Source organism: Zeus faber (genome assembly GCF_960531495.2).
Source record: "Zeus faber genome assembly, chromosome: 13".
In the NCBI taxonomy this organism is placed as follows: Eukaryota; Metazoa; Chordata; class Actinopteri; order Zeiformes; family Zeidae; genus Zeus; species Zeus faber.
Window position 1 is genome coordinate 1,015,124 of NC_137198.1, and position 19,888 is coordinate 1,035,011.

The following is a 19,888-nucleotide window of genomic DNA, read 5'->3' on the forward strand; positions in this document are numbered from 1 at the left end:
CCCGCCCTTCGAGTGGACCCTGCCCGACCCTGCCCGACCCTGCCCGACCCTCCTCCTCCTCCTCCTCAGGTGGAGCCCGCCCTTCGAGTGGACCCTGCCCGACCCTGCCCCACCCTCCTCCTCCTCCTCAGGTGGAGCCCGTCACAGCGGCTGGGCGGGTGGGGCGGCCCATGGACGAGGCGCTGTACGTGCGTGAGCGCTGGCGCACGGCCACGCGGCTCGGCAGCTCCAGGTCCTGGAACAACGGCATCTCCGTGATGTCGGCCGCCTCGGGACGCTCACCAGGGCAGAGGGACAGCATGCTGCGCACCATGCCCAGCTACACACACACACACACACACACACACACACACACACACACACACACACACACACACACACACAGTTGCTCAGGAGGGGCAGAGAGACTGGTTCCCTGCAGCTGATTTCACCAGTAGATGTGTTGATACAAACCATCATCAGGTTATATCTGCTGCCCCTTTGAACCCCATTCACTGTGGTTTTTGAGGACAAAGTAATCCATATGTATTTCAAAGGAATCACATTAAACGTTTTTATTCATCCGGTGAATTATGTTACTCGCTATAACAAAGCTTGCTGTAATTACCACCATAAATTGTCAACATTTCTATTGTCTATATTCATTTCTTTTCCCTCCCCTTCCAGTGTCAACAGCGGCTGCAGTCTGCGCTCTGGCCGCTAGGTGGCACTGGAGATGCACTCACCTCCTGAGCGTTGTTCCTGGAGAAGAGCTCTGGGAACTGCAGCGCTCGAACCTCCCTCAGCGTCTGGAGGAAGATGGAGACAGAATTAATCAGCGGCATTGATCCAGAGACAGGCTTTGTGTTGGAGGAGACAGCACTCGGGCCATTGGGGACTTTTTTTGTCTTGAATAATATAAATTATTATTATTCCATCCTGCAGGGCTGGCCCCCTATTGTTTCTGTTCACATGTTTATTTTTCCTCTGGGCATTTGGCTGTAAGTGCCTGGTGCGCAGCGACTGCTCAATCCACGGACACGAATGAAGCGTTGTATTCAGGGCAGTCCAGACATTTTGTAGACCGAGTTTGATCCACATCGGTCTATAATCGGAGCAGATATTTGTGATAAAACGCAGTTTTTCTTCAGGAAGCGGAGCCGACGTAGCCTTTGGCGGGGGGTGGTGCGGGTCCCTTTGTGACATCATAACCCAATTTATTATTTATGCGCAGGGTGTGGCTCTGAGAGGGGCGGGGCTTGCCATGGGGCGAGGTGAGCGGTACGCCACGTCTAGTCTCGATTGGTGTGTATGCGTTGCTTTGCGCAGCATCTGCGCCGGTCAACGCGAGCGACAACAGGAACTGATGCGGCGTTCCATCGAAACTCCGAAAATTTGTTTAAACTGATGCTGCGTTCCATGGGAACTCGGAAAATTGCAATTCGGCTCGATGGGAAGTGATGCTGTCTTTCACGGGAACACTGAAAACTGTAATTCCTGACCAATGCGAACAAACTGGACCCCGTGCATCACCTCCTGCAGCTATATTGGTAATTATTATTATTAGTGGTAGTAGTCGTTGTAGTTGTAGCTGTTATTAATAGTAGTTGTATTATTAGTTGCGGTCATTTTATTTTTATTATATTAGTGTTGTTGTTGTTGTTGTTGTTGGTAGCCATAAGTCAATGCAATGTTCAAATGTACTTAAAACCATTTTTGTGTGTATTTCATTGAAGCACCAGCCAGACAACCTCAATTTAACACAACAATCACAGTAACACTCATAGTTATGCATAACAAGTCCCGTTAATGATCCCTTTAAAAAGAACAACAACAATAAAAATGAACAAAGGAAAAACAAAAATAACAGTAAAATAGACTAACAAAACAAAAAAGGGCAAATAATGACTCAATATGGCCGAACATGCAGCCCCCGGAGGAGGTGCTGCTCCACCCACCTGGATCCTCTCCATCTGGGTCCTGAAGGGGCAGAGCAGCTCGAACAGGATCAGCCCCAGGGAGTAGATGTCCACCTTGTGGGAGTACGAGTTCCCAGAGATCTGCAGGACGGAGGAGGAGCAACGATCAAACACTGCATTCACAGAGGAAGAGGACACGCCCTTACTACTACTCCTGTACATGTCTGGCATACTACCATACTACTGTACTACCAAGTTCACCAAATGAGTGTACCGAGATGACCTAGTACATCCGGTGAAAGTGGTTTAAAGTAAGTCTATAGATAGGTGCTTTATTCTATCTATCTACTTTACACCACTTTCAGGCCTCCCCAACAAAGTACAAGTACTTATTTACTGTACTTAAGTACATTTTTCAAGTATCTGTATTATTTTGTTTCAGAGACTTTTGACCTTTACTCCACTACGTTTCAACGCAAATGTAACTTTTTACTCCACTTCATTTCGCATCACAACACATTTAACCGCGTTACTTTCGTTGACAAAAATTCAGGATTTCTATTTGTATTTGAAGTTATTGGTAAACGACTGACCCACACTGTAGTATTTTTTTTTTGTTAAAGTGTCATAGACCGTTATATCAGGCTCACTGGATATGACGAGTACTTTTACTCTTAATACTTCAAGTACATTTAAGAGCAAGAACTTGTCAATGTTGTACTTTAACTCCAGTAATTTTGGGTCAGTAGAGTATTTGTACTTTTAGTACTTTGAGTAAAAGGTCTGAGTACTTGTTCCGGGAAGCCACCGTTCTTCACGCACACCAGGGTTTCCTGGCCTCCTCAGTAGCGTTCCAGTATTGCGTCTCACCTGCTCTGGGCTCATGTAGAGCTTGGTGCCCACCTGGCCCGTGTGGCGGGTCAGGGCCGGCATGGGGGTCAGAGCCACCAGCAGCTCCTCGTCCTCCTCCTGGTCCATGGCCGTCACCAGGCCGAAGTCGCCCACCTTCACCACGTCGTCCATGGTGAAGAAGATGTTGGACGGCTGCGGAGGGACGTATTGGACTCAGTATCCACTGATATCAAATGATGTGCATCACATACAGAAATGCAAAATTTAAATCCTCATTACTTTTCTATAACAACAAGATAAATATTGCTTTTCTTGCAGTATTATACAGAAGTGTTTTAATGGAGAGGAAGCATCGTGTTTTACATTGCAGAAAACAACATACAATACTGATTGAAAATAGAAACATGAAGAAAAACAAAGAAAAATAAGATGTGAATGGAAATCAAAAGAAAAAATAAATAAAATAAATAATAATAATAATCATAATAATAATAATAATAATAATAATCTGCAGCCTCAGACACATCTCCCTTCCCACCCCCAACCCTCCCATCACTGCCGACTGGAGCTATTTTTAAATCAAAATAAACTTTTCCATTTAAAAAATTAAAATGAAAGAAGCCTTCCTGCCTGCCTGCCTGCCTGCCTGCCTGCCTGCCTGCCTGCCTGCCTGCCTGCCTGCATGCATGCGTTCCTGCCTGCCTGCCTGCCTGCCTGCCTGCCTGCATGCGTTCCTGCCTGCGTTCCTGCCTGCGTTCCTGCCTGCATGCGTTCCTGCCTGCCTGCCTGCCTGCCTGCCTGCCTGCCTGCCTGCCTGCATGCGTTCCTGCCTGCCTGCCTGCATGCGTTCCTGCCGGCCTGCCTGCCTGCCTGCATGCGTTCCTGCCTGCCTGCCTGCCTGCATGCGTTCCTGCCTGCCTGCCTGCCTGCATGCGTTCCTGCCTGCCTGCCTGCCTGCCTGCCTGCATGCGTTCCTGCCTGCCTGCCTGCCTGCCTGCATGCGTTCCTGCCTGCCTGCCTGCCTGCTCACCTTGAGGTCCCTGTGCATGAGGCCCTTGCTGTGCAGGAAGTCCACGGCCTCAGCGATCTGCAGGAAGGTGTCCAGACACTGGCTGTGCTGCCGCTCCTCGGGGAGGCAGCGCTGGGACATCCAGTCCTTCAGGTTCTCCTTTCTGCACAGCTGCATCTGGATGTACAGGTAGACCTGCAGGGCAACACCCCGGAGCCCCCGCTTCATTCATCACTGACACCAATTCGGTTACCATGACTTTAGGATTTTTTTCCCAATTAAAGCCGTGGTGGATGTGATGGAAACATCGGGTGCCTTGATGTTGCCGCTTCACACCGTAACACATCTCGGCAGCATCTTTCAGACACATCCAGACTCCTGTGCCAAAGCAGCACTAATCATCTGGGAGCACCTGGTACCTTCTTTATCAACCTTAGATATTTTGATCATAAATGGGTCTATTTGATCTAATCTATCCATTTAGTATCAATAATAATAAATATCATTTTCCACATGTTTAAACAGGCTTCTCACTGCACGTCAAAACAAAAATCAGCCCACAACAAAGAGTTCAACTGACCTTCGGCGAGGGCTGGGAGCGCTGCGGGGGAGGAGGGGGGAGGGCCAGGGTGAGGGAGGTGGGTCTGGGAGGGGTGGAGGAGGTGGGGTTGTGGGAGTAAGAGCGAGGCTCCGCCCCCCGGGCCCTGGCGCGCAGCGGCGAGGAGGAGGCGGAGCTGGCGGCCTTCTCCGTCAGCGTCCCGGGGCTCGCCCCCCCGGAGCCGGATCCCGAAGCGGAGCGGGCGTCGGCGTCGCGGTCGCAGCCCGAGTCCTCGAACACGATGTCGAAGGAGGAGGAGGTGCGGTCCCCGGGGCCGCGGGGGGGGCACAGCTCGAAGGAGTGGGGGGTGTCCGAGCCCTCCGCCTGGCTGTCCCCCCCCGACATCAGGCTGTCCTGGCCCAGCAGGGGGTGGAAGGACAGGTCCTCCGCTCCGCCCCCCGTGAAGCCCGCCGTCCCGCTCACAGTGACGGAGCGCAGCGCCGGCCCGTCCGCCGAGGCCTCCGGGGCGGAGCGCGCGGGGCCCTGCGGCGGAGAGGTGGAGCTGGACACGGGGACCTTGACCGAAAGCGCCTCCATGTGGTCAGGGAAGCTCACTGCCCAGTCGGTGGTGCTGAGGGGGGGGGGGAGAAGGAGGCGGGGTGTTGAAACATCTGCGGGTGGAGAGGTAGACTCCACCTCCCCCTAGACCAGTGGGACTGCCAGGGGTCCTACAATAGGTCCCGGGGGGTCCCCGGCAAAATAGCGAATAGTTCAACTTCGGCTTTATTTCATCCTCAAGGCGTTAGCGCCGTTGGAGAACGTCCGGTAACGACTGTTTGGATCCTAGTTTCACCGTTTCCCAAACTAGAGACCAGACGCTGAATGACAAAACAACCTGCTCAACTTCCAGAGACAAGGCCTGGTCAGACGGGCGCCTGCCTCCCGGCCCCCGTGCACATCAAAACGAGAGTCCTTGAAGTGAAAGAAGTTTGGAACCACTTCTCTAAACAGTCAATTTACTTTCCCAGTAAATACACAGAAAAAAACACTCTCACTCATTATTTTGTACCTTCAAACGTCTTCAGCGAAGTTTGTAAATATATACACATCTGAGACCCAAAATGTATAAATATAAAAATGTAGAAATATAAAAATACAGAGATAGATCAGAAGGAGCTCCTGGCAACACACTTGTAGTTTGAAAGTAGTTTTTAGGTGATAGCCAGCTAAACTGGGTGGTTGGTCTCTGGTCATTGTTTTTAACCTATCAGTGATGACCCGTGCCGTTAGTCCCGCCTCCCTAGGTCCCACATCCGGAGCAGGTCCGAAAAAAGCCGAGCCATAAAAAAACAAGACTTCGCCGTGTAAAGGGCGTGGTTTGCGGGCGGAGGAGAGCCGTTGCCTACCTGGCGTCCTTGAGCCACCTCTGGTCCATCTCCTCCTGCCAGCCCTCAGGGGGGCTCTCCTGCCAGGCGTTGAAGTAGCGGATGATCCCCGGATGCTCCAGCTTGGCCAGCGCCTTCACCTCCCGCATCACCTTCTCCCGGGCCAGCTCCCTGGACGCCACAAGCAAAACACCACAAAACTAAACATCCGTGTGACTGTTTGGAAAATGGAATCTTTATTTCCTCACGGGTTTGATCCAATTATCACGAGATACTATTGTGTTTTTTGTCATAATTCTTCCGAAATGATCTTTCCCGTTACTGAGCGTCCACTGATGGAGCGAGGGAGCGCACGGTGTTAAACTGCACCGGATGAGGTTTCGGGAGGGTGATGGATGCTGGTTTTCTGGGCTCTGTGGCTTGGACGTGACACTGGAGTCACGGGGTTGTGACCAATCAGGATTGGTGTTTTTTTTTTTTTTTTTTCTTCTCCCAACACGAGATTCACCTTTTCTTTTTCTCGAGGTGTCTCTGTGTGTTCCTTTCACTTTGACCTTGAAAGGCTTAACCTTCACGTGGTCCTGCGGTTCTTCTAAAAACGTCTAAAATTAAACTCCTCCGTCCTAATTTGATGAAGAAAAAGCAGATTTCAGGTCAAGCTCCTCCACACACACAGCTCCGGGTTCCTTAATTATTGTTTCATCGTTTTTCTAGGATATTGTGTTGCTTTTATTATCGAAACCAATAACGATGAGAGATTTTTCAACTTTATAAGACATAAAATCTCCCATAATATAAAGTCCTGAATATTGAGAAATTAAGAGTTTTAATAAAATCAGATTACAGTTTTTACTTAAATATGTACCCACCATACTTCATTTCTTTTTTAATCTTATTTCATATTCTTATCTTTTACTTTCTATATACAGTATGATCGATACTTGTATTGACATTCTCATGCCTCTGGTTATGATTTTAAATTCTGTGCATTATCATCGCTGAATTTCAAGCACCTCTAAGCTCTTTCCATCCTCTTTGCAGGCAATTGTTTTTTTGCCATTCGTTTGGTTTCCTTTTTATCCTTTTTTCAAATGTGAAGCACTTTGAGCTGCATTTCATGTCTCAAAGGTGCTTAATAAATAAATGTATTATTATATTGTTGATTTATCTCTTTTTGACTATTCTGTCAACTTCTGAGTTTCCCCGCAGGGATTAATGAAGTGTTGTGCCGTCTTCACTTATCTTATCATGTCATAAACCACAGCTGGATTCTTTACACCGTAGTATATTTAATAGATTTATTATTCCCTGTTTCCGGGCGCTAACTGCAGATGGCAGATATTAAATCAGAGCTGCTTGCAGATCAGCGCGGCTGCACCCAAGATTTGTGCTCCCAGCGTGAGCGATCCAGCAGCCATCCATTCTCTGCTTACGCTTATTTTTTCTGCCCAATTAGCAGCTTCTGTCGCCCAGATTAATTAGAAGTGAAATTAGGTCCAATTCCCAACCCTGTCGGCCCAAATACAGAATAACCCAGATCCAGTGAAGGAGAGTTTGGTCTGGCACCATGTGAGCAGAGTAACCCAAAGTGAGGAGGACGAGGGTCCCACGACCGACCACAACACACTCAACTCATCCTGCATGGAATCACGTTTTACATATTCTCTTTATTTTGGTATACTTGCATATTTTTTGGCCCTTTTTTCCCCCCATTATTCTATTGTTGTACATTTGGCTTTTAATGTTTTTTATGATTTGGCTATTTATAACCATTTCACAAGTTATTTGTGAACACAATACTTCATTTGTTGTAAGTTTATCCCAAATTCTGAGTAACCAGCTGAGAAATGAACCAAGACAATGGAATGAAATCACGAGTTGTAAGAAGTTGCTGCTGCGCCACAACTTCTGGGCCGCGCGTCCTGTTGTCAAAAACCTTTCATGTGATGAAAATCATGCAGAAAAGAACTGGCCACCTGTTGGGGAGGCGGATCCTCTTGATGGCGTAGTTGCAGTCATCCACCTTGTTCCGAGCCTCGAACACCACCCCAAACCCTCCACGACCCAAACACTGCACCGGCTCAAAGTCAGTCAGGTACCTGGAGAGAGGGGTCGCAATGGAGACCATCAGAATGTGTGTGTGTGTGTGTGTCAGAAGTTAACATGTAAATATTTGATTTACATATAAAATCCCATAAAACAAAAGTTCGCCCCCCCCCCCCCCCCCCTTCTTGCTACCCCATGTTATGAGCACTTATACATATATTAAAAATATTTGCTCTCGCGAAAAGCATCTTTGTGTTTCTGATTTTTTATTCCTCTCTAATTAATTTACATTTTCAATTTTTTTTTTTTTTTAAATCAGGCTAATAAAAGTGAGCACGATTGGGATGAGTGAGCACCCACCACTAAAGTCAAACTCCCTGACTTCATATCAACATCAACATTCTGTAAAATAAATCTCAAAAGATAGAAATAAAAACAAACAAAAAATAAATGAAAAATGTCAAACTTCCACCCGACCAAAGTCCAACCGGCCAATTCAGTTTCATTGACAAATATGTTTCCTCTTTCACTGAATGGAAAAACTGATTTCTATGAACTTTATTTGTCAAGCTTTAAAACAGTCAGGTCAGTGACACCAGGGTGAGTGAGTCCCCTCCAGCTGCTCCGTTCCACTGCTCCCACATTTTAAAACCTCCCGTTATTTGGGGAGGAATCCACAGCTGCTATGGGAGGTGGTGTTGGGGTTTGCGGAGGAATGGCTGCATGTGTTGTGGGAAATGTTTTCTGGGTGTGTACGAGAGAGGAAATTATTGTATGTGTATGTGCAGGCGCGCACACACCATGGCATCATATCTTTGCCGTAGTATTGTAATAACATCTTTAAAACTCTCCGCACCGCGCCCCCTCATTCAAATCACCTTTTTAAAATGTGCTGATAATGTATGAAGCTCTCCCACTATGTTTCTAACCGTTTGCTTCGTGCATCATTTTAATTCATTTCATTTTATTGTAAAGTGTCTTTGAGCTTTGGGAAAATTAAAGGTGTGATTATAATAATCTTTATTATTATTATTATTATCATCATCATCATCATCATCATCATCAATCTGCTGATGAATGCAAATGTGGAGGCTCATCGATCAGTCTGAGGCAGAAGAACAGCTGCTCAGACACAGCCAGGGTACCCCCCTCCACCCTCCACCCTCCACCCTCCACCCTCCTCTGGGGCAGATGCTTTGGGGCAAGGCATCATGGGAGGCGGGGGTGGGATGTAGGGTGTAGGGTGTGACTAGAGGGGGCGCCAAGGTCACTTCCACCTGCCTGCAAACAGCTGAGTGTCCAATCACCAGTTAGTGTCTCTCTCTCGCTATCTGCCATCGCTGGCACTTGGGGAAGACCAGCGATCACCATGGTAACAGCCAGTGTTCCATCTGCACCTTAACACCGGAGGAGACTGTGTGTGTGTGTGTGTGTGTGTGTGTGTGTGTGTGTGTGTGTGTGTGTGTGTGTGTGTGTGTCCTGTCGGACATTGAGAGTTAACAAGATAAAGTATCAGGGTCGTTTATCACAGAATGGACTGATCTGATTGGACGGTTCTTCATTCCACTTCATCACGTCCAAACTGCCAAGTTTCACACCGTGACAGCGCTGTCGCCGCAATGAATTCTGGGAAATCCGGGTCGTGGGATGCATCCCCCATATTTGGGGGTTACCGCAATATCACATCTGTGCTCTTTGAGAAAAGATATGACTCAGGGTTCACGCTGCTGATGATGCCAAGTACCTGGACACGTATTCGCTGGAGCGCGTCTCCGTGGCAACGGGCTCTTTGACTTCCACCACTTGAAGGTCGAACTTGCAGTCGGTCTGGCACTGGGTCTCCGACTCCTTCCTCTGCTGCGGGGAACAGAGAGACAGGAAGATTCCAAACTCCGCTCACAGTTCAAAACAACACCACTAAAGCCCCTGTCCCATCAAACACGTTGTGGGTGTAAATGCTTTGTCTTCCCGTTCACGTCTGGATCAGTGCTGCTCTCAGAAAACGCATCAGACACAGAATCTGTCACAGACACTATTTTAAATGTTTATTTGTTTCAAATCAATTCAACAATGTTGGTCCTACTCCTCAATCAATACGATTGAACATTTCCCAATGAAATTATCCTTGTCGTCAACACGATGAAAACAACAAAAGCCACAAAGACGATAAAAAACACAAGAGACACAAAGATAAATGAGATAAAAACACCGAGGTGGAATATTCCGGGTCCAGACCTGCCATGTTTCTGCTCCAGCCAAGCACTGATCAGCCGATTCATCGGTTGGCTCACCGAATTGAATCTACGCCTAAATCCTGGAGCCGAGTTTTTCCAAACCTGGAGTCACCCCCCCCCCCCCCCCCAAGAGCCACCGGGCAGCAGAGCGGGGGGGCGTGGTCTTACCCGCACGTAGGCGGCCGGCGCCTGCGGGTGGAAGAACTTGCGGACCACGTAGGTGGTGGCGGCGATGCAGAAGACGATGGTTCCCAGGATCTCCTTCCACCAGGGGAGGAGCAACACCGGGTCCTTCCGCCGCCGGGCGTCCGCCGCCGAGCCCCCGCCCTGGATCACGCTGACCCCGCGCTCGCTCTCACGCCTCCCCCGGTACCGACGGCTGTACGGGAAGTAGTAGCCGTTGTCTGGGGAGGAAGTTATTATTCATATTTATGCTGGAAATTTGTGCATATTCACATTTATTATTTGGATTCTATGTTTCCTCCCCAATATTCTATGTTTTTAGATCTATTTAACTCCTTTATTTTCTACTCCTTTCTTTTAGCCCACAAATGAACACGTCAATGCAAAAAAACAAACACTATTTAAAATCTTGTATTGCTGCAACCATGTGAAGAAACCGTGGAAGCCAAACAAGGAAAAAAACACTAAAATGACAAACATAGAAGCTATCTGAACGCAGTTATAACGAAGCAGCAGATAAAAAAATATTCCAATAAATGATACGTTTGCAGATTATTTATTTTATTATTGAATTTTTCAATTCATGTATTTAATTAATGCCACAACATGGTAAATGCTGGGTTTATGGTAAAAGTTTGGTTTTCTTGGAAAAGTCCAGGTTATTTCCATCTCATTCAATCTTAAATTGATTTGAAAAAAGCTTCAATGCACTCCGAAAACTGACACTGACTAAGTTTTCCGTCCATTAACGACTTAAAGGACGAATCGTTTCAAACGGTAAACACCACCGGCACCGCCTGCTCCAGAGGAAGCCCCGCCCTTCCACCGTCAGAGCTGCGAGCGGTGTTTACCGTAGGGGTACTGCAGGATGGACAGCGCTCCGTTGCTGTACTCGTCGTGGGAGAACTTGTCGTTGTTCAAACACTTGTCGAACTCGTCGGAGCCGACCAGGATCGGCGTCCGAGACGGAGAATCTGCGGGAGGAGCGAGGAAAGGCGGTGGATGAGGGGCAGAAACGGAAAACACACTGAGCACAAGGAAGAGGAGAGAAGAGAGGGATGACTGACGGATGAGGGGCTTCCACTTGACGGTGGGCAGCGGGGTCTCCATCACCTCCGAGCCCAGAGCTTTGGTCGGAAACTTCCCAGAGATCCTGACGGAGGACTGGAGGTAGAGCTGGCCCTGGAACATCCCTGAACACAGCAACAACCTCCACCGTTATACCCAGCCCTGGAGGTTCTGTACACACCGTATGGTGCTTGTACTTTACTACAGTACAGCTTTTTCTACATTATGATGTCATGAAGGGTGATATTGACGACACTGAATCTAGATATGAGCAGAGAAACATTTCCTCTTACAGGAACAGAAAAGAGGCTTGGAGGCGTCCGACTGTCAAAAAATGCTTCGTCCAGGTTAGAAGCGTGAAAAGCATTTTCTCAGATGTTTTAAATATTGGGGTTGCTCGATGTGGAATAGCTGCACTTTCACAAGGAAGAGCCCCAATCTGCTGCGTAGCGGAATAAATGTGAATCGTCATGGATACAATCAGCGGCGCAGGCTCCAAAATAATAATAATACGAGCGAAAAAAGAAGAAAAGGAAAGTTCAATGGCTTCAGGATTTTGGGGCCAAAACAGGTTGAGAACCCTGCATCTGCTGAGAACCAGAGTGAATGGGGAACAGCAGAAATGGTCCCAAATCAAATTCATTGTTCCCCACAGAGCCAACAGGCCTCCCTGCGAGCAGCTCACAGTGCCGACATGATTCAACCTCCACCCTTTGAAAAGTCAAACCCTGCAGAGTTTGACCGTTGAACCTGAAAAAGGGACACACGTCCGTCCTGTCATTGGCACAACATGCCTTTCTTCCCTCTCTGATTGGACTTTAGGTTTGGGTTCCTCACCCAGGTAGACGCTGGACTGCGTGGCGTCCCGGGCCTCCTCCGTGAGGTCCTCGTCCTCCTCCTCCTCCTCCTCCGTATCAGGCGCTCTGTACGCCGTGTCGTCGAACAGGCTGATGGGGGTCACCTTCCCCCCGCCCACCAGCCAGGCCGAGGCGATGGGCGTGCAGAACTACACACACACACACACACACACACACACACACACACACACACACACACACACACACACACACACACACACACACACACACACACACACACACACACACACACACACACACACACACACACTTGAAAACTCCCCCAGTGGCTATGACATTATATAGCTTTTTTTTATTTTTTTTTATATCATTTTAAAATATATATTTTTTTTATTATATATAATTCCAGCCACAAGGAGAGTTACTATTTTTTATTAACTGTTTTCATTCTTTGGTATGCTTGATATTTTACACAATAACATAATAAAAAAAGACATATTTTATGATGATTATTTTATTTATCTTTCATCATTCTTCAATGGTAAAAACGTGCCACATAAAGAAAAAACGTTGATCAAAAATAGCTCTAGCAGCAGCTTCTGTCTTCTGTTTGAGAAACTGGAACCTGCCACATTATCCTTTTATCCTTTAATTGTTCACATTATTTGGGGGGAAAAGCAGCGTACCAGAGGCATGTGTTAACGGGCACAACACACGCCTCTGACACGCCGTACAGTAAATATTAATCATCTGTGGTCGTCAGGTAATAGCTTGAGAACTTGGTGTGGCTGTCAAAAGGTACAAAAAAAGTAAAATTTTAGTGTAAAAGTTGCAGAATCACGTTCTAGTTTTGAACAGAAAGAAATATTCAATGATTTTAAAAGTTATTCTTGAAGCCATGAATATGAATATGAAATGTTTGAATTGTTTTAAGCACTCTTTGAAAACGCTACACGTGAAGGACGTGTTCGACTCATTTCCCATTTTCTCCGACATATTTTGAAGGAGCGACGCCACATCCAGACACATGCACTAAGCCGGCCACCAGGGGGCGGGGCTCCCCACAGTCGGATCCGGTGTGAATTTGGCTTCAAGTCCCACCTGGTGCTCCCAGACCAGCCGCCCGCTGGACTTGGAGCTGAAGGCCATCACCTTCCAGTCCGGCACCGACACCTTGATGACCAGGTCCAGGTCCAGCTTGTGGCCCTCGGGCTGCTCCCGGTCCTTGGGCTCCTCGGTGATGACCCTCTGGCTCGCCCTCCGCTCCTCCCTCCACACGTCGCCGCTCGCTAGCTCCCCCTCCAGGAAGTTCAGGCCCGACCGCGTCTCCGGGATCAACTTGAGCTCGAAGTTCCCAACGCTGAAGTTCCACCTGAGGGGAGCGAGACACGGGCACTGTGAGGGACATCACTGAGGAATAAACATGAGTGAAAAATAAACATGAACGATGAAATTAACATTACACAAGCAATAAATACGACCAAAAATAGATTGAGTGCAAGAGGCCTGCACACTGAATGCTTTTCTTATTGTCTGTATAAACTCTCTCCACCACACTCATAATACAGCATTGTATCATATTGTAATGGATTATCATGAAAGAAACATGAAGTTATTCCTAAATGAATTATAATTCCTATACTTAATAATTACAACTTTTATTTAACAGCCCCTTTCAAGGTACACAAGAACAACTTTACAAAATAAAATACAAAAAAAAATTATGAATTATCAGTATCACTCAATCAGTATTAGGGAGTTTATCCTATTCGATGTTGTAAAAGCCTTATTTATTTTTATTTTTTAAATAATAATAACTGTTTCCATTGTTTCCTTTGCAAAGATATTTTGATTAATGGCGGCCATGGCTTTTTGACCGATCTTGCTCATTTATAATAGACTTGTCTCTCAATCCAGCAATGGTGTAAACCTAGGTTGTTGTAGATACAGTCGAAATACAAAAAGCCTCTTGGATCATAAAAGTCTGCCATGATGGAATTTTGCTAATTTGCATAGAGTGAAAAACAGTCGTGAATACGGACTAGACTTTTTGGAATTTTGACAAAAACATGGTCATCCAACATCACCCAAAGAAAAATAAAATTGCGCACAGCCACATGCACCAAACAATATGGCACTTCAAATTTTGGCTGACACACTTGCCCCCAGAGCATGTGCAATGAGCATTTGGTGAAATCATGTCCCCCGGGGTTTTCAGATACACCTTTGTGGCATTCCTGGTGCCCCCGAAGGGTCGGGCTCAAAATGATCTGGTAAACATATTCCTAAACAGCGTCTGAAGATATCGACCAAGATCCATGATGATTGGGCAAATGGGGAATGAGTTATGGCAATTTTCTTCTGCCTCTTGAAAATAACTTCTGGTTGAATGCAGCCACGTTTTGTTGACCGATCTTGCTCATTTGTCATAGAAACGTGTATGTCAGCCCTGCTACGCTGTGTACCCAATTTGGTGTTGATAAAGTCAACATCCAAAAAGGTCTATTCACCTTACTGTTTTTCACATGATGCAAATCAGCAAAACATTCATCATTGACTTTTATGGTCCAAGAGGCTTTTTTGTAGAGCACATAGAGCTGGACTTGGGCATCAAATCTCCAGTCAATGGGAGGCACGGCGTGAGGGGCGTGGCCCCTGGGGCTTCATTACAACGCCACCATCTGGCCGTTTGGGCTCATGCTTCTTGGGGAGCAATTGAACATCATTCCAGTTGTTGGGACAAGTTCCTTCCAGCTCACGGCAGTTTGAGTGTACAAAGAATAAGACTCCGTCAGAAAAACAAGAGAGTTCTACTCCTTTGGGGTTTGAACTGAACAAGTGGTTTAAAAAGGACGGTGCAGCTGGCTCTGCTGCTCTCAGCTACAGATCAGCTGTGGCGAAAAAGTACTCAAAAGATGCACTTGAGTGAAAGTACAGATATCTCACTAAAAACTACTCTGGTAAAAGTGAAAGTCACTCATTTCAGTTCTACTTGAGCAAAACTCTTAAAGAAGCTGACGTTAGAGGTGCTCCGGTATCAAAAGTAAAAATGGCCGCAGGTGTCGGTCTCGCAGCGTCATCGCTCTGCAACGCGCCGCTGTCGTCGGGGTCTTTTGGGAAATGCCTGCGCTCGTTCATCAGCGACGGCGCAAAAACCCAAACTTAACATGGGCAGGGTTGCCAGGTCTCCATGAGAAACCCAGCCGTGCCCCAACCGGCCGGGAAAACAATCAAAAATAAAATAAAATACCCGCTTCAACACCTACAAAATAGCCCAATACCGCGGGAAAAATGTGGACCTGGTATCTCTGTGCACGGCTGGAGACTGATGATTTGCACACATAACTCACAGCTTCCCTCTGATTTAATTTTGGAGCGAGTAAAAGTTGTTCAGGGGAAGCGTACGGGAGAACCAGGAAACCTTTTTGGACCTAAATGTAGCCGAATAAAAGTAAAAGCCGACATAAATATAATAACACCAGCAAAGTACAGATACTGCCAAAAACTACCTAAGGAGAGTGACAAAGTATTTTTACTCTGTTACTCGACACCTGGGCAGATGTGTGTATCGGCGCCGGCCGACTGATCAGGCCGATCAGACGGATCAGGCCGATCAGACCAGACGATCGCAGCACGCCGGTCCCATCCATCACTCACTTCTCCAGGCCGGAGCGCGGCCGCACGGCGCGCACCGTCTTCTGCGTCCGCTGCAGTAGCAGAACGCCCTCGGGCTCCACCTCGTCCTCGTCCTCCCAGCGCCGGCAGCCTCCCGCCGAGCAGACGTAGCGAAGCTGAGACACAGATTTGTTGTTTTTATCATTGTGAGGGAATAAAGAGACGCAACTCTTTGTAGGAACTTGAAAATGTACTTGTGATTGTCATATCAGCATGAGGAAAGTTCTTGAAAAGAAAATAAGAAATCCAAATACATTTAAAATAACCTTCAATTTAGAAAGTTCCACTGTACTTAAAAATGTATAACTGAAATAAATCAGAGTAAATAAAAGACAAATTTACAAACAAATAAGTTTTACATTTTAAAATGCATTTCACAACAGCAAATTTAAAAATTGAAAAGTAAAAAAATATATATCGTGAAATAAAAAAGCATTGATCAACCCCTTTCATTTCCATTGAACTTTGACCAATAACTGACAAAGAATTATAAAAAATTACATAAATAAGAGACATTTATTTTCTTTGATCTTTAGTTATAAAAAGGTAAAAAAAGTAAATTTAAAAAACTTAGTTTGTCTCCAACTTATTTCAAGGTATTTTATTTTGTTTATTTAGGTTTATCTAATTTTTTTAAATAAATCAACGTAGCCAAATAAATGGAGCCACCTTCCCGGTGTAGGCGCCCAGGCCGTACGTGGTGAGGCTCTTGCCGCCGACCAGCACCGTGTCCTCCCCGATGCGGAAGGACGACTCCAGCAGGGAATCCACGCTGAACGGGACGGCCTCCATGCTCTCACGGTCCCTGTTCCACTGGAAGAGAGCACCGTCCAGGGACGGGATCAACATCTTGTTCCCGAAAACCTGGAGGAGGAGGAGGAGGAGGAGAAGAAAGAGAGAGAGAGAGAGAGAGAGAGAGAGAGTTATGTTACAGTATATGTTACAGTATATGTTACAGTATATTGTTTGATCTAAACCAATCAAATCCTATATTTTCCATCGAGATATAGAGGAAAATGGAGGCCTCCCTCATCAGTTCCCTCAGACACTGGACTGTTTCAATCCTTCCATAACAGCAGCATATTAAAGGTTGTATTAGGTGTTTTCAAATGAACTGTTTTATTTTTCCACTTTGTAAATCTATTTACTTGTTTGCTTTGTTTATTGTCACTATTTGACCTTTTCATGTAAAGCACTTTGAGTTGCATGTTGTGTATGAAAGGTGCTTTATGAATAAGGGTTATTATTATGATAAATAAATAAAAAAAATAATAATCATCATCATAAAAATATTAAATAAATAAAAATAAGAGAAAATATGTCCAACATGTCTGATAAATGCCATGATATCTTACCATTGTTTTTTGGTGGGTGATGCACTCTATTGTTTTCAATTTCATTCCCACTTCATGATGAATCATTTATGATACTGCTGCCGTGCAGCATCCAGATTCATCAGCATTTTAACTAAAATATAAAACTTCAATGTAGACTCCAGAATTGCAATGACAAGGACAGGCAAAAAGGGCACTTGTATAATTCCATGTGATGGTACAGCCGTCGTATTTCCAGGTGAAATGAGTGAAACGCTCACACTAGAGTTTGTAAACACATGGCAGTGAAACAACAAAAGGAAGAAAGAAAAGAACCAGAAGAAAGCGACAAACAACACCAAAGAAAGAAAAGAGCCACAGTGGACATCCACCTGGTCTGGTCAACCTCAAGAAACCAACAACAAGACTTTCAACAGTCTGACGTCACACAAGACTTTCAACAGTCTGACGTCACAACGCAAGACTTTCAACAGTCTGACATCACACCACAAGACTTTCAACAGTCTGACATCACACCACAAGACTTTCAACAGTCTGACATCACACCACAAGACTTTCAACAGTCTGACGTCACAACGCAAGACTTTCAACAGTCTGACATCACACCACAAGACTTTCAACAGTCTGACGTCACACCACAAGACTTTCAACAGTCTGACATCACACCACAAGACTTTCAACAGTCTGACATCACACCACAAGACTTTCAACAGTCTGACGTCACACAAGACTTTCAACAGTCTGACGTCACACCACAAGACTTTCAACAGTCTGACGTCACACAAGACTTTCAACAGTCTGACGTCACACAACAAGACTTTCAACAGTCTGACGTCACACAAGACTTTCAACAGTCTGACGTCACACAAGACTTTCAACAGTCTGACGTCACACAACAAGACTTTAAACAGTCTGACGTCACACAAGACTTTCAACAGTCTGACGTCACACAACAAGACTTTCAACAGTCTGACGTCACACAAGACTTTCAACAGTCTGACGTCACACAACAAGACTTTAAACAGTCTGACGTCACACAACAAGACTTTAAACAGTCTGACGTCACACAAGACTTTAAACAGTCTGACGTCACACAACAAGACTTTCAACAGTCTGACGTCACACAAGACTTTCAACAGTCTGACGTCACACAACAAGACTTTAAACAGTCTGACGTCACACAAGACTTTAAACAGTCTGACGTCACACAACAAGACTTTCAACAGTCTGACGTCACACAAGACTTTCAACAGTCTGACGTCACACAAGACTTTCAACAGTCTGACGTCACACAACAAGACTTTAAACAGTCTGACGTCACACAAGACTTTAAACAGTCTGACGTCACACAACAAGACTTTCAACAGTCTGACGTCACACAACAAGACTTTCAACAGTCTGACGTCACACAACAAGACTTTCAACAGTCTGACGTCACACCGCAAGACTTTCAACAGTCTGACATCACACCGCAAGACTTTCAACAGTCTGACATCACACCACAATGTTCACACTACAAGATTACTTGAAGCTACACCATGTGTGCTGGATGGGTGTCTTCACACTACACCACCACTACTACCACCACTACAACTATTAACTACTATCACCACCACCACTACTACTACTACTGCCGCCCCCGCCACCAAAACAGCTACTACTACTGCCACCACCACCACTATTACTACTGCCACCACCACCACCACTACTACTGCCACCACCACCACCACTACTACTGCCACCACCACCACTACTGCCACCACCACCACTACTGCCACCACCACCACTACTACTACTACAAGTACGATCGCCACCACCACCACTGCTACCAATACTACTACTACAAGTACGATCGCCACCACCACCACTACTACTAATACAACTACTACTACTGTCACCACCACCACTACTACTACTACAACTACTACTACCACCACCAACACTGCCACCGCCACCACTAATACTACAACTACTACTACCACCAATACTGCCGCCACTATTAAGACAACTACTACAACTACTACAACAACTACCAATACAACTACTACTACCACTGCCGCCACCACCACCACTACTACGCCAACTACAACCTCTACTACTGTTACTTCTAGTGTAAACACACGCAAGACTTGACAACACTTGGATATTTTTCCTTGTGACTTTGCCAAAAGAAAACACAAAACTTATGGAGTTTATAACGAATAAAGGTTTTCTGTTGTTGTTTCTTGCTGTTGCACATCTGCTCATTTATGTTGTACCAACAAAAGAAAAAAAGCACATTACATAAATTTGGAGGAGGAGTGGGCGGAGGGACGCAGCGACAGCTCGAAAGGCGTGTCACAGACCCACTCAAACTCAAAGATCAGCGCCTTGTCCCCGAGCTCAGAAATGTGTCTGGAAAAGCCAGATCCAGGTAAATATCCTGTAGCGAGAACAGGAGCAGAGAGGCCTGAGAGCATCAGACCAGAAGGAACTGCACGGATCAGCCTGACACGCAGTTTCCTCCCTCAGTTAATACCTGTGTATGTGTGTGTGTGGTTGTGTATTATCTGGTTCACTGAGGATGACGTCATTGTCCAAACCTTAGCCAGTACTTCACAGTCATGATTTAACTTTGATGGTTGAAGGTCAATGTGCTGTGTATGTTTTCCTATTCTTCAAGCTCCTTCAGCACATTCGTCAAGTATTTGTACAATTGCGCGCGCACACACACACACACACACACACACACACACACACACACACACACACACTCCTGTGTGATCAGTGTATGGACTGACTTAACAGTAATCTCTCAATCTGAATAAAGAACAAACAGTCAATCCACTTTCATGCCCCAGGGGTGAAA

At 46.0% G+C, this 19,888-nt stretch overlaps 1 protein-coding gene across 1 annotated transcript in view; it reads right to left on the reverse strand.

Annotated features, from left to right (window-relative positions):
* Positions 1 to 635: 635 nt before the first annotated feature.
* eif2ak3 (eukaryotic translation initiation factor 2-alpha kinase 3) overlaps positions 636 to 19,888 on the reverse strand; it is a 38,139-nt gene continuing 18,886 nt past the window's right edge. The window contains exons 3-17 of the mRNA XM_080012833.1: positions 16,376 to 16,570; positions 15,689 to 15,822; positions 13,133 to 13,403; positions 12,051 to 12,219; positions 11,213 to 11,338; positions 10,997 to 11,119; positions 10,131 to 10,366; positions 9,473 to 9,585; positions 7,659 to 7,781; positions 5,704 to 5,853; positions 4,340 to 4,928; positions 3,781 to 3,954; positions 2,769 to 2,942; positions 1,938 to 2,039; positions 636 to 788 (exon numbers count right to left, since the gene is read on the reverse strand). Of these exons, the coding sequence (XP_079868959.1) occupies positions 669 to 788; positions 1,938 to 2,039; positions 2,769 to 2,942; positions 3,781 to 3,954; positions 4,340 to 4,928; positions 5,704 to 5,853; positions 7,659 to 7,781; positions 9,473 to 9,585; positions 10,131 to 10,366; positions 10,997 to 11,119; positions 11,213 to 11,338; positions 12,051 to 12,219; positions 13,133 to 13,403; positions 15,689 to 15,822; positions 16,376 to 16,555 (2,784 nt within the window). The 5' untranslated portion in view covers positions 16,556 to 16,570 and the 3' untranslated portion in view covers positions 636 to 668. The remainder of the gene's footprint in view (positions 789 to 1,937; positions 2,040 to 2,768; positions 2,943 to 3,780; positions 3,955 to 4,339; positions 4,929 to 5,703; positions 5,854 to 7,658; positions 7,782 to 9,472; positions 9,586 to 10,130; positions 10,367 to 10,996; positions 11,120 to 11,212; positions 11,339 to 12,050; positions 12,220 to 13,132; positions 13,404 to 15,688; positions 15,823 to 16,375; positions 16,571 to 19,888) is intronic.